This window comes from Mesoplodon bidens (assembly GCF_964165515.1).
Source record: "Mesoplodon bidens genome assembly, chromosome: 4".
Classification (NCBI taxonomy): Eukaryota; Metazoa; Chordata; class Mammalia; order Artiodactyla; family Ziphiidae; genus Mesoplodon; species Mesoplodon bidens.
This window is the reverse complement of record NC_138160.1, coordinates 37,734,307-37,749,425: the sequence shown is the minus strand read 5'-3', so window position 1 is coordinate 37,749,425 and position 15,119 is coordinate 37,734,307. Positions and strand designations below refer to the sequence as shown.

Below are 15,119 nucleotides of genomic sequence, written 5' to 3'. Positions count from 1 at the left end.
AGGGATTATGGGGAAGTGATAGAGGGGGGACAAAAAAGAGACTAGTGGCTATGTGGAAATGGAACATTACAGAAGGGAGTGGAATGGAGAATTACTGAAAATAGTTTGGCAAGGGGGGCTGGAACAATTCAGTTTGGCAGCGTTGTGTTTTCTTAAGCATGGTGGCTGGAGTCACCTTTAGGGACACAGCCTAGTGAGGCTGGAAGCCAGGGTAAAGTTTGACTGAGTCTCGGCACAGTGTTCAGGAAAGTCCTTTGTGCTATGTGGGAGTTCAACAGTTCACATAATGTGTCGAGGCTTCACTTAATTTAGCTCTGTTTCACATTAAAGAGAGGTGAAAACATTATTTGAAATATTTCTAATTAATATGATGACAATTATTTAGCTATTGAAAACCACTTTGTATTTTTTCTGGACATGATCATGCAGACCTAGAATCTGTTGGACTTTCTAGATATAGAGTAGCATTTTATGCTCAAGAACCATGAGTGGAATCAAGTTGTCAACAAATTCAAGGGTGTAAATGAACTACCAGCTGAAATAATTTCTGTATAATTTTTTCAACACTAGTGTTTATAAAGCAAAATTATGCTCCATTAAGTTATTTGCGAATTCACTGTTATAATTTTTACTACATAAGAAAAATTTCATGTTTCATCATAGACATAAAAATATCTAATTTTGTGTCTATAATGAAACAAATGCAGTTTGTTCTAGACTTAAAGCTATATATTTTATGTTTACCCCAGAATTTTAACATTACACTTGTGTAGATATCCACTCTCCAGAATATAACTGAGAGCTTATCAAAAAGAAATACTAAGGTTTCTACATAAAGCCTCATGTCCTGTACTCAGAAAAGAAAATCTCCAAACCTTGCTCATATTTTTCATTCAATTTTAACAAGATCACATATTAATTTGGCAGTTTAATGTAGAAGCTCATGAGAGCAATGTACTTTCACAGCAGAGAAAGCCATCAGTGCTAATGTCATCAAGAAAAACAAACTTGTGACTAGTAGTCTCCATATATGAACAAGGAAATGAGTGAACTTGAAGATTTAGGAGCCAAGTTTTTTTTTTTAATAAATAAAGCCTGAGAGCTGAAAAACTTTAGCTACCTAGAAAATTAGTCTATATGGAAGTGAATCCCTCTGTGTGGACTAAAATGTATGCTTCTCTAAAATACTTTTGAAATCTAAAAATCAAGTGTTTTCTAGAATAGTATAGTACTTTGAGAATAGAATAGTACTTTGGATAAAAGTATTTAAATAGGTAAAACAATCCTTATCATTGCCTTTGTTATAATTTACCTAAAAGGAATAATAAGCATTTATATTTTATAATTCACCAACTTTTGTTTGAAGCACACATTTTGGCATTTCCTCTAACTTTAATTTGGATGTGGAATTACTAATTCATCATTTTTCAAAGATGATTACTGTCAAAAGAAAAAGAAATTATTTAATGAATACCCAGTTTTTCTTTCCTCAGCCAGTCATTGGACTGACCACTTACAATTCATTTGTTCATTCAATAAATACATATTGAGCACATATTATGAATTACGCACTGTTCTAATAATTTTCTTTAAAAGACCACTATGATTACTACAGTTCTTTGAGAAAGATACACAATTAATGAGATAGACCCACAGTGATTCTAAACTGAATACCATATTTGGAGCCATTTAGCCCCTCACTATTGGGTATGGTCACATAATCTCGGAGGTATACGGTGTAAATATGACAACAAGCCAAGGCACTCCATAGGTCTTTCTATATTAGTATATAATAGAACTATTCGGGCCACTGAACAATTCATGGGGAAGAAAGAGACTTAGGATAGAATTTGTGTATCATCTTATACTGGTTATGATATGTTTCAGCACATTGACTAAAGCTATCAAACTATATATAACATTAATATCTATTTTGAGTTAAAATGTTTAGACAAAAGTAAGATGTGACTGATTCTGAATTCATAAGGCTCTGACATTTATTGAACTACTTCCAAGTTTCACAATAAATTTTTTGAAAAGTATATTCCTCAGGACTTCCCTGGTGGCACAGTGGTTAAGGATCCGCCTGCCAATGCAGGGGACACGGGTTCCAGCCATGCTCCAGGAAGATCCCACATGCCGCGGAGCAACTAAACCCGTGCACCACAACTACTGAGCCTGAGCTCTAGAGCCCACGAGCCACAACTACTGAAGACCACGTGCCTGGACACCATGCTCCGCAACAAGAGAAGCCACCACAATGAGAAGCCTGCGCACTGCAACGAAGAGTAGCCCCCACTCACCACAACTAGAGAAAGCCTGTGCACAGCAATGAAGACCCAATGCAGCCAAATAAATAAATAAATAAATTTTAAAAAAATTAAAAAAAAAAAAAGTACATTCCTTACCCGGGAGAGCATCACTGCTACTCAATGAGGCAGAACCTTTACTTTTACTGAGTGTCCCCCACAAAGTGCAATCGGTGGGGAGAGCCAATGGTGGCTCAGGCGCACACTGAGCTCTTTCCCTTCCTCCATGCCTTTCATTACTCTTTCACTTTTCTCTACCTAAAATGTTCCCCTCGACTTTTCCATTCCCACCTATTAAAATCCTACCCACTGAAAGGTTCACCTCAAATACCAACCACCTTCTTCAGCATGACTTCTTTACTACTTAAAGCCATGGCAACATATTTTATTTCTAATAGAGCACTTAATACATTTTCTTTGTGCTGTAATTACTTAAATTATTGCTGTCTTTATCCTACCCAGTTTTAAAACTCCTTGAAGGTAAAGATGGTGTCTCGTTTGTTTTTTCATCCTCCATCGTGAGAGCTAACACAAGCCCTGCACATTGGTGCTAGGTACATGCTAGCAGAATTAATTTACTCAAATAATTTCCAGGATTTATTTATATATTCATGTTCTGCTTATCTAGGAGAGCAGAATGGGATTTTGCATTTATTTTTTACATCTAACTTCCCCCCTGTATATATCCATTTTCTTAAAAGACTTTTACTTTCTTTCTCCTGTTATATCCATGAAAAGGTATTTAAGGAGAAAGTTACTATCTAGGCCAATAGCTTGTTTATTATCATAGCCCAAAAAGAGTAGTCTTGGTCAAATGTAATTGCTGGAGAGAAAACAGGTCAGATCCCTCTCTTCTGGAGAAGGATGAGTAGCATAAACTGAGAAAAATGCTTTTGAATGGCTACATCCTCAGACTGACAACTCAGTGGTTCATCAAAACAACTCTTGTCCTAAAGTTAAAAGAATAACTGATTTACATGAAAATTATGATGTCTAGGTTATTTCCATTTGGAGTTCATCAGTTTGCAAAATCCTCCCCATTACTATGGTGATGATGCCTCATTAGGTAGAATTTGCCAATTAACAGGAGCTGATTTTTGTCACAATCATTTTTGTTTTATTGATTATCAAACTTTATTATTTAAGATTTCAAATACAATTCAAAATAAAGTTAATCTATTGTTATTATTAAAGGAATTTGCTTTAAAAATTGGCTTACTCTAATATGTTCTTTTAAAAGTTATATATTTTTAGTTTAAATATTTCATATTTGCCAAAATCCTTAGAGTCTATAGAAGATGGCTGATAACTTGAGACTGACAACTCCCCAACCTTACTTCTAACAGCTTCCTGCCTTGTTCCTCACTTACCCCTGACAGGCTTTCCTTCAGTTGGCATTCAATTTTGCATCAAATTATACACCCATAGAACTATAAGTTATTAATCCAACAATGGTCAAACATACTTTCCAAAAATACTTTTATAGGCAAACTTGATCATCCTCACCAAAGAACAGAGAATATGGGAGAGATTCTTCATGAAAAAATAGGCAAGTCCTCTAGACTTGAGTTCCTTAGAAAGTTTCCCACACATTCACAGATATTTACAATAAAGACATGTCATCACTGTCGATTACTCACAAGATTATCAAATTATGACTTACTGACATATGGTGGATCCAAAAGTTCATCTTCAGGACTCAAAAGGACTTAAATCATCGAGGTCTTCCTCTTTCTATTTTGAAGCATACTGAACCTTTTCAAGCTAGCTTTAACTGATTGCAGAGTAAGAAAAATGGTTAATTGATTGATGAATTCTTTGACTATTGTGTTCCTATTTTGTGTAAAGCAGAAAGAAACCCAAGGGTTTCTGAACATAAATATGACCTACCATGTGCAGCGCACTCTCAGAAATAATCAAAGATTTGGTAATATTTATTACACCAGAACATTTTTGCTTCTGCCAACTCAGTCTGTTACTATAACTTAATCCCACTACTTCTTGTTCACATTCAAAAATCTTAAATTCTTTGCTGAAATCAACCTTTTTCATTCTAACAATTTCCAGTTACAAAAGCATACATAGGGAACACCTTATAATTTACTGATAGTACTTACTTGCCTTTTTGGCAGGCAAAGCAAATAGCAGCCTAAATATTTTGCCCCAGATTCTTATCACTACCTTGTTCTATAACTTCTGCTTGTGACATAAATAAAGTATATTAGATTTCCTTCTCTGAGACTCAGGCATCATCCTCTGTGGCCTGCCAGATCCTTGGGAGGAAAAGCATATTAATTTGTTAAAGACTATTATCTCGATGAGTCATTACATCAGTTGGTTTTCTAGCAGAATTCCCTTGTGTAAATGGGAAAGAAGCAGGAGATATGATGGAGAGGAAAAATAGTCAGAGATGGAGAGCAAAATAGTCTGAAAGTGAGAGGCGTAGGTGTTGGGTCCCTCATTACAGACCTATGTCACTTTATCACCTTGTGAGATACCTCACAAGGTATCTCATACTGAGGATGAAACCTCAGTATCATCCATTTTTTTCATCTGTAATTGAGAATAATCATACCTCCTTAGATGACTGTTAGGAGAATTAAAGAAATAAAGTACAAGAAAGTACTTTTTAAAATGTGCAAATAAATGTGTGTATGTGTTTGTACCTTGAGGGCAACTACCAGTCTAAGGAAAAGGGATGTTTAAAATACAGATACTGATTCAATATCTTGTAATAACCTATAACTGAAAAGAATCTGAAAAAGAACATATACACAGACACACAGACATACATATAATTGAATCACTTTGCTGTATACCTGAAACTAACACAACATTGTAAATCAACTATACTCCAATAAAACAAAACAAAAAATACAGATACTGTCTCCCTCACTCTTCACAATCTTTCCTTGTTTAAGCTTGTCAAATGAGATCTGTTTCAATCTATTAATGAGGAGGCATGCTGTGTTAGGTCACAGGCTTCCTGTAGAATATAGGAACAGAATGTTCTATGGTATGTAGTTCCGGCACAAGTCTCTCTAGTGATGTCAGCTTTGCTTTGGGGGCATGAAAGCATTTCTATTGACCATGACATGGCTTGTTAACCTGTGAAGAAAGGAAAGAAGGTGTCCATGTCTTAAGAACAAGACACTCTTTCCCTCTAGGAAGAGTATAAACATAATTTGTGGACCACATTTAGGATGGTGTTTTTTATGATAGTAAGTACAGGATAAATGATAACATATATTGGCTTTCAGATTTTATGGGCTAAGCCAGTGGGAATTTGTATGTTCTGTTCAGAATTTACACAGTTTGTTGAAGAAGCAGCTTCAAACTCTATAACTGTTGGAGGAAAACTTTCCTCTCATAATAATTAAGGAGGCAGTAAGCTCTAGGCAATTTCTAATTTATTTTTCTAATTATGTTATATGTACTATTTCATTTAATCATCACAAAACTATAAGGGAGATACTAATATGTTGCTCATTTTGCAAATGAAATTGAGACGTAAGCAGTTCAGTGACTTCTCCTGTGGTCATTCACTACTAAATGCAAAGCCAGGATTCAAATTCAGTCTGGATTCAGAGACCTTTGCTAATCACAGTGCTGCTTCTCTGCCCTGAGAAAGCTTTCCCAAGGGTTTAAAACTAAGAAGTAGGTTTAGGACCTGAGGTCTCCTTAACCTAAACTAGGTGGACATTTTAAGTAGATAGTTCACCTACCAACTTTTCAGAGAAAATTATCTTTAGATGCACCAACCAAAACTTGTTTATTAGGGGAAAAGATCTCTTGTCTATCAGTTCCTAATTCCCTTAGTTTTTCATTCTTTCTAGGAAACAAGAAACTAAAACTTTAAAAAATACGAATGGATTTTCTCCCAACCCAGAGTAGTGATTCTGCTATTTTAAAGACAATGTGTATATTGGGATTAGTCCCTCAGTATTTCAGAATGTCAACACATTTGCCAAAAATAAATTTATCAGTTAAATGTAGCCAAGAGATTTAGTCTATCTAAGAGTCCTACAAAGAAGAAACAGTTTACCACTGTTTTTACAGGTTGAAGTAAATCTGACATATTATTGACATATGCTATAGGTTTAATTTAATACCATAGTACAGATGTGTGCTCTGATAAGTTTTTGTGAAACCTAGGCTAAGATGAGCAGAGCTGTTTCAATATTTATGGGGTTGAAAATGCAGAGTTAGCAAAGGAAACATTTTAATTAAAACAATATTTTCCCCTATATGAGCAGAGTAAAATACAAGGGAATTCATTTAAAGACTTACTATTTTTTTCCATATTGTTGCTGTGTTTTTAGGCACAGTGGAAAAGGTTGGGTTTTTTTTCCCCCAATTATTTTAATTTTTGATTTTGGAGGCATCAAAAAATAAACAATAATTTCTTCTGATTTTTCTTTCTTTCAACTAAATTTATGTGACTCTTTAAGTTTAGCCTTTTGAATTGTATATTTTAGGTATCTTGGAGATAACTTCAGTGGAAATTGGAGTTGTTGCCGTCAAAGCCATTAACAGCAACTATTATTTAGCCATGAACAAGAAGGGGAAACTCTATGGATCAGTAAGTATTCTGTTTTTATTTGAAAAATCCACCTCAGTAAATTATTACCACAGTTTTGCAATGTTTAGCCCAGACATTAAATAGTTTTGTTATCATTCTATTGCTAGTAAATAGAACCACAGAGGGCTCGTCACCAGTGTTTCAAGGGCTGGCAAGGCAGCTCTTCCAACTCTGTAATCTCCTCTGTTGTTCACCCATTAGTCTACCACGCAGACTGTTGCTGGCATTCATCAGTCAGTGCTCTGAATGCTAATATTCTGAATGCTCTGAGCTAACCAGTCAGACTCTCACGGAAGCATCTGGTCAGATTGTCATGGTTGCTGCAGACAACTTGGGGAAGAATCATTGAAAACGAAGATCTTGGATTGAGTAGAAAACCACATACTCTGTGTGTATGTGTTATAGCTGAAGATAAAACAAGGGCGTGGGTGTTTTGTATTCCGTTAAAGTCTGGGGAGAAATGGGGAGACACATCAGGAAATTCAACATTTTCTGTACTGTTCAATCAACTCCAGAATTTTATTTACCTAAACAATAATGATTAATTCAGTTACGGAGCTGGTACCCAGCCAGCACTTTGAGTACATACATCCCTGTGTTCCAGAGCAAGTATCAAGGAATATCACTTTAAAATGTGTAAATAAACTTATTGTGTTGATTAGTATAAGGATGATTGCAGTGCCTACCTCGGGCCAGCAGCTTTCAAACTTAAGTAAGTGTCAGAATCACTCAGTGGATTTTTTAAAACACACTCCCAGATTTTGATTCAGTTAAATCTGTAAGACTTTGCATTTCTAACAAGGTCCCAGGTTTCCCTAATGCTCCTGGTATGGTACCCACAATTTGAGAGTCACTGGAAATTGATTTCATCATTGGTCTGGACATACAATAGCTTTGTATTTCATTCATATCAGATCCACTTATAATTGGGGAGTCAGGCATAGCTTGGGTGAGCCTCTTTGACTACGATAAATGCTTTTTGGGTGAAGGGGTCAGAAAAATTTTAGTTAAATTTTTCCATTATAGGTGGCTCTACTAATGAGCCTAGAAGAGTAATGGACCATTTTAAAAAGTGGTTCCATTTGGGAGTTCACAGCATAACCACTTTGGAGACATTTTTTGTTTTTCTTTTCAATAAACATGCCGAGGTCCCTTCCCTTCCTAATTCTTATATAAGAATTACTGAGTAAGTGGTCCAGGCACATATTCTTTGAAGAAATGCTGATGCATAGTCAAAACCAATGCTTTAAAGTAAAAGTTAATAAAAATTTAGATTGAGAGAGAAAATATAAAATTTTTAATTGCAATAAAAGACTGAAATAATTTTTAATTGATAAAGTATATTTATTTAAAAAGGTGACATCAAGGAAAAATGGATAGCTCTCAAATGAACTGTCATAAAAATATTTAATACTTTTCCTTCCATTCCCCCACTTTTTTCTTCTATCCCAACACAGCTCACACACTGTGCCTATGCTTCTTCTTGAGATCTAAGGCTTATAGATTATTTCATTCTCTCTCTATTTCTTATGTAGATGCTCATTTGCTTTCTATCACATCATACCATTTTAATGATATACAATGGCATCTATCAGATACTTCTCTCAATAATGTGTTTGTTGTTGACTCTCTTCTCCCAGTAGATTGTGGACTTCAAGAGGACGGGGTTTGCCTTGTCCCACATGATTTCTTCAGCATGGAATAGCATAATGCATTAACCTAACTACCTTTCCAAGTAGCTCAGCCCATCATAGCCAATGCATTCCACTTTCAGCCTGTCTCAGAAAGAAGCTCATTCTCTAACCATAGTGTACTGTTACTGTAATTTTGCATTACCACCAGGAAGAGTAAAAAAGTATGGCTTATTCAAAATTAAATTAAAAATCTACTCAAATTCAGTGTCCTATTCAGGGCAGAATAGGACTAGGAACTTTGCATTTAAAGGGTATACCAAAAAAAAAAAATTGATGAGTATACATCCTATATATTCTGTATATCAGGTGACAAACTCTTATAATTCCTATCTTTTTTTTTTCACATAATTTCCATTGATTCCATAGCCTTCTTGAAAATAGCAATTAGGCAAAAACCCAGAGGGACTGATTAAACCAACACTATATATTCTGGTCTCTTGAATATTTTCCTCGCTTCCCTTTTGGGAAACTTATCTCTCTTATATTTTCATTATTCACCCTCTGAGCAATGTGTCTACTGTATACTATTGTATACTGAGTTTTCTCCTGACAGATGGAACTAAGTAAATAGATTATAAAACTGAAGTATAGAGGACAAGCCCTTGTAGGCCATGGTTTAAAAACCGAAGAAATTTCCCTGGTATCCTGAGGAAATCCAAAACATTTTTCTAAACTACCAAAACCCTACTTTTGAGATCTTGCTCTAGCCTAGATTTTTTTTTAAACGTTAATATTTATGATTCACCTAAATGCTGTAAACAATAGATTCCTAGGTCTCCTCCAGAGATTCTGATATAAAAATTTGACCAATAGTCTAAATATTCAAAACACCTGAGATGAGGGGTCTGATACAGGTGTAATTCACTTTCAGAAACATTGTTCTATAAATTAATTTTCGGGAGGAAAAATAATTTAGCATCCATTCCTACTTTCTTATACATAGCTCCATTTCAAATATAAAATCAGCTAAAATAACCTCAATCCTTCTGTAGTCTCTAAAATACGCCTTCTTTATTGAAAAAAATACAATTATTCATGTAAAAAAAAAAAAACCCTCTCTGCTTTGAAAAACATACAGTTTTAGACAGACTAAGATGAATAAATAGAAAACAAATAAACTTAAATTAAGGATTCAAATCTTCTCTAATGCGTAATTTTTATTTTAAAATCATTACCTTAAATAATTTACCTTTCCTTCTTACTTTCAACCAAATATGTCATTACTTGAACATTACATTTAAATATTTTTTATAGAAGAGAAGCACAGAGGATAAATTCCAGAAAACAATGCTTAAACTGGTAACATTAACATAAAATATACCTGCTCATTCCAGTTGTGATAATGTTCAAAATTAGGATCTAGCCTGCAGAAACCTGGATATTTAAATATACACACATTCAGGAATTGGGAATTTAGTCAAAATGTCCAAAAGTGCTGAGGTGTGAAAAACTGAACTGCCTAGTAGAAGTTTCAGCTGAAAGATGCCTACAATGCCCTTGGTTTGCATAGAGAAGATAGACCCAGAAGAGCAAAAGCCCCAATTCCTTAGCTTTTTAACTGCTTTAGTTTGGATATAAGGGGAAAGGGATATTTCTGAAGTCAGAGTTTTGAGATTAGTGAGGTATCTCCTCTTCGTTATTAACTCCAGAGTGAGAATCTGGATTTCTAAAATGAATGAGTTATCAATTTTTGTCACAAAAGATCCCCTTAAAAAACTTGGCCACTTGAAACAAAGTCAAAGGACTATGTCTGTAAAGTGGAATTTCCCAGGATCCAAGTCTTCAGGCTTATACAATATAAGCAGTGCTAGTCACCAGATTTATAGTTTCTTTGACATGGAAATTTACAAAGCAAGGTTGTCTCATGTCCTACTGTTCAACTATTCCTAAACCTCAGAGTAAAATTGGTCAAAATTCCAAGTTATGGAAAATTGTAAATAATTTACAAAATTGAGAAATCTGGTATTTGGAAGAGAGGGACATCCCTCAATCCCAGGGCCTCTTGGTTATCTAGAACTATTATGGTTTTGCTTTAAGATCTGCTTTCTTATCAATGTGTGTGGATTTATTGTGGATTTATAGGTAGATAACATTTGCAAACTTGATAAGCCCACTTTTTTCCTGTAATTCTATTTTTCCCATGGAACCCCAGTTATTACTCTGAAAAAAAAAGGATTATAACAACATTCTTTATCATTGGCTCATCACAAATATTGTTACTGGAATGCCTGCTTCTTAACAATCATTCTAGGCACTTAAACATGTCATGTTCAAAGCACATCAGCTTTTTAAAAGGGCCCCAATATGTGGTTATGATGATAGATTAAAATAAATCACATGCCTTCTAATGTAGAACCTGTTTTGTCTTTATGAGTTTTACTCTTCTGTTGTTGATGTTCTGTATTAAGTGCACAACTTATGTACAGATGGCAACAGTAAATAAAACCCAGGAACTGGAGTTCTCTGGATGGTTTGTGTGAAATAGAATCAAGTATCATCACCATAGGAATAAAAGATTTTGTTTTTCCCTTGCAGAAAGAATTTAACAATGACTGTAAGCTGAAGGAGAGGATTGAGGAAAACGGATACAATACCTATGCATCCTTTAACTGGCAGCACAATGGGAGGCAAATGTATGTGGCATTGAATGGAAAAGGAGCTCCCAGGAGAGGACAGAAAACACGAAGGAAAAACACCTCAGCTCATTTTCTTCCAATGGTGGTACACTCATAGAGGAAGGCAATGTTTGTGGATGCAGTATAACCAAAGGCTCTTTTACCAGGCATAGTTGGTATTCTTCGTGAAGATAGTAGCTCAAAAGGAAAAGACACATTGCAAGTATCTGCTTGGTTGAAAGAAAGGAAGCCTTTGAAGGTTTTTGTACTCTCTGCTGACATATGATGTTCTCTTAATTAGCTCTGTGTCCTGCTTTGTAATTGAGATATAAGCAGATCAGATGGGATGGAAGTTATTCCTAAGTGAACAATATTGTGGCTGAGTTTTTGGGTTAAGTTTTTGTTTATGTTTTTGTTTTTAACCTCTGAGATAGAACTTAAAGGACAAGGAACAGTCTGTTGAATGATCTTCGGGAAAGTTATTTATGGAATACGAACTCATATCAAAGACTTTCATTGCTCATTCAAGCCTAATGATTCAATGAGCAGTAAGACACGCAAGCATTTACTGGAAAGCACTTGGGTCATATCATATGCACAACCAAAGGAGCTTTGGGCGTGGCATCATGGAAGAATTGGATAGGATTAAAAAATATAAACATGGTAGTGTAAAACTGTTCTAACAAAACAAATAGTATGGTATGCTTGTGCATTCTGCCTTCATCCCTTTCTATTTCTTTCTAAGTTATTTATTTAATAGGATGTTAAATATCTTTTGGGGTTTTAAAGAGTATCCTCATCAGCTGCCCTCTGATTTACCTTTTCTTTTTCTTTAGCACACCACATGCATGTTCATGACAAAGTGTTTTTAAAACTTGGCAAACACTTCAAGAGTAGGAGATAAAATCGGGGAAAGAGTGTGAGTGCCCCATGTGTTATCAGTTGACTTAATCTGCACTTCTGCCATAAGAATCATCAACAATAAATATGACAGTGCTATGGCATGGCTTGAGTGAGAGATGTTTGCCATCATTTAAAACCATACATCACTCCTAAGGCTTCCTTTCCTAAGAAATAGACCAGAAGGCCAAATTCTTCTCTTTCAATACATCAGTGGGTCTCCAAGATATTAAAAGAAGGAAAATTAATTGTTACATACATTTTAGTAGCCTAGCCTCATTATTTACTAATGAGTTTTTGGCTATATGTCACAGTGGTAAGTGATGAAGAGGCTGTCTGCATATATAAGAACACTTTATAAGTCTCACATAGTGAATCTCCCCCAAAGGAACTATCAAAGAATTTGGTATGAAGTGCAACCCTCCAAGGGGCTTAAACTGAGCAAATATATTCTGGTATATGTGTAACCATATACTGAAACCTGTTCAAGCTGTTCAAGCTGTATGATCTAGTCTTTACAAAACCCAATAAAACTTATTTTCTGTAAATTTAAAGAGCTTTGGAAGGTTCCATAATGTAACCTTATTGAAATTCATTTTGTTAGAGCAGGTATAGAAAACAGTACATAAGAGTGTACCGGTCATCATCACATAGTATTCCACTAAATAAATACATAAGCCTTATTTGCAGTGTCTGTAGTGATTTTTAAAAGTGTAGAAAAATACTATTTGCTCTAAATACTTTAAGTGATAACTATAAGATTGTATTGATGCTGCAGTTTTACCTTCGTATTTCTTGTTTTGAAAAGGTCTGTTTATTTTTATTGTTTGGACACAGTATTTTGGTACAAAGGAAAGACTCACTAAATGTGTCTTTTTACTAAAGTTTAACCTCTAGAAAGACTGGTGTGTTGTGATCCTCTCTAATAACTTAATTGTGTCAATGCTTAACCAGCACTTCCAGTTAATCTGTTATTTAAGAATTAGCTTTATTAAGAAACTTTCCCTTAAAGTAATCCCATAAAAGGTCATATTTTTCTCATTCCTTAAAAAGTTGGGATTTCAAAGGAAATGCATTTGAGGCAGAGTGTTTTGCCTTATGGCTAAAGTTGCATTTTATGGTACTTGGCTTCCAACTTGCTTTTTGACAAATGGGATTCTAAAAATGTTTAATTTTGTGGTTGGAATCTGTTAAAATTTAATTGGTAACTGAGTCTGAGAGCTATAATGCAATGCATTCCTATGAGAACTAGATTATCTTTAATGTTTTATTTTAAAATAATAATTGCACCTGACACATGAACATGGACCACCCACAACCAAAATTAAATGTTTGGTGAGACAAATACAGTATTAGATGACCATGGTAACAGCAAATAGGGCACAAACTGGATTCGTATTTCACATAGCCATTTAGATTACCAAGAGACTATGTGTAAACAGTCATCATTATAGTACTCACAACAGTAAAACAGCTTCTAGCAAAATGTATCAAAGCTTGCAGAAGCCAAAAACAGAAAACATTTCCTTCACCTCTCCCCTGACTCACCCCCAAAACACACACATTGACAGAGAGAAAGACAGAAACCGTTTGGTAAGGAGTATTGAGATTCTCCACATTTAAAAATGGCATCTTTGCTTGGTATTGGGTTAGAATTCTGGTCCTCTTTGCAGCTGGATTGTGCTACTGAAGGAAAAGCTGCTCCAGTCCTAAATGTCATATGTTTAAAAAGAAAATCACGATTTTGGGGGTTCTGTCTCTGTAGGAAGTGTGACCCCTGGCTACAAAGTCAAGGTGCGTCAGCCACAAATGTTTGTCCATCTGAGTGTTGATTTCGAGGAGACCCCTCATAAAGATATAGATTCCCTCCCTCCTCCTACCTCCCAAAAGGCTGAACAGTGTATAGTATGTTACATTTAAATGAATCAATAAAAATGCTGGGAAAAGAAAATGAAAATATTGTGCTTGTTTGTTTTATTAGCCTAAAACTATACCTGGTAATAAAGAGAGAAGCTCATGTGTTGTGTGCTTGGCAGGATGTGGTTAAATGCCCCACAGGCCCAAACAACAACAACAGAAAAAAAATCACTCAAACATTTGTAAGGTTTCTTTAATGTTTTACATGTGTGAGTCAGCTATCCCTACTCTAATAATAACCAAATGCTTGCAATTTTTCCTAAGTATTCAGGTCCACCTAGTTTGCACAGTGGATAAAGAAGGATGAATTAAAAACAAGGATGGCTTGTGAAACAATGAAAGACTTTTGGAGGAAAGCCAGGAGGCTGCAAAATCTGATTTCAAGGGGATAGAGTAAGCCAATGAGTTTGATTTGAAAAGTAGAGAGAAAAAAGTACATAATAATGCAAGTTGGGTCCAGGGTCCAAGCAAGGTTGTGGACACTATTTAAATAGATCATCATTAGTATGCACAGTTCTAATAATTTGGATGTTTCTTAATTCAGGTTTTATGATTATTCAGCAAAAATAAAAATTACTTTTGCCTTATCAGGGAATGTTTTAGCTGTTCCAAACTTTGTTTAAATAAAGATATTTGTAGGAAGCCATGAAATATTTAAGAGAAGATATCTAGAGCATTAGAAGTAACACATTCACATGCAAACAAGTATCCTGTTGATTAAGGATTCTTGTCTATTTCACTAGACAGGACTTTTTTTTAACTTAAATTAAGCTGTAAGAAAAAAAGAGGCGTATTTTGGAAAGATACTGGAAGGAAAAGGGCAATTCTGAGTTCCACCAGAACCGAGACATGAAGCAACTAAAATCCTCTTCCTCTCCGGTACTCTTACCTCTGATTGGCTTTATTTGCTTGGCTACCGCTTGCCTCCAATTCATTTCTTCCAACTCCAAAGCCCAAAACCCCATACCTCCTTTTCTCAAGATTCCAAAATGGAAACATCCAAGGTATACCTCTTATTGGCTAAATTTGGATAAGATACCAACTTTCAGAGGAAACAGCAGGACAAGGCATATGGGCACTATGGTTGGCCAAGCTTCAGTTA

At 35.2% G+C, this 15,119-nt stretch overlaps 1 protein-coding gene across 1 annotated transcript in view; it reads left to right on the top strand.

The window, feature by feature from the left end:
* The window catches only part of FGF10 (fibroblast growth factor 10), a gene marked incomplete at both ends in the record, with an annotated part of 80,983 nt that extends 69,665 nt beyond the window's left edge, over window positions 1-11,318 (top strand). The window contains 2 exons of the mRNA XM_081230804.1: window positions 6,788-6,891; window positions 11,121-11,318. Of these exons, the coding sequence (XP_081086930.1) occupies window positions 6,788-6,891; window positions 11,121-11,318 (302 nt within the window). The remainder of the gene's footprint in view (window positions 1-6,787; window positions 6,892-11,120) is intronic.
* Between the last annotated feature and the right edge of the window lie 3,801 nt (window positions 11,319-15,119).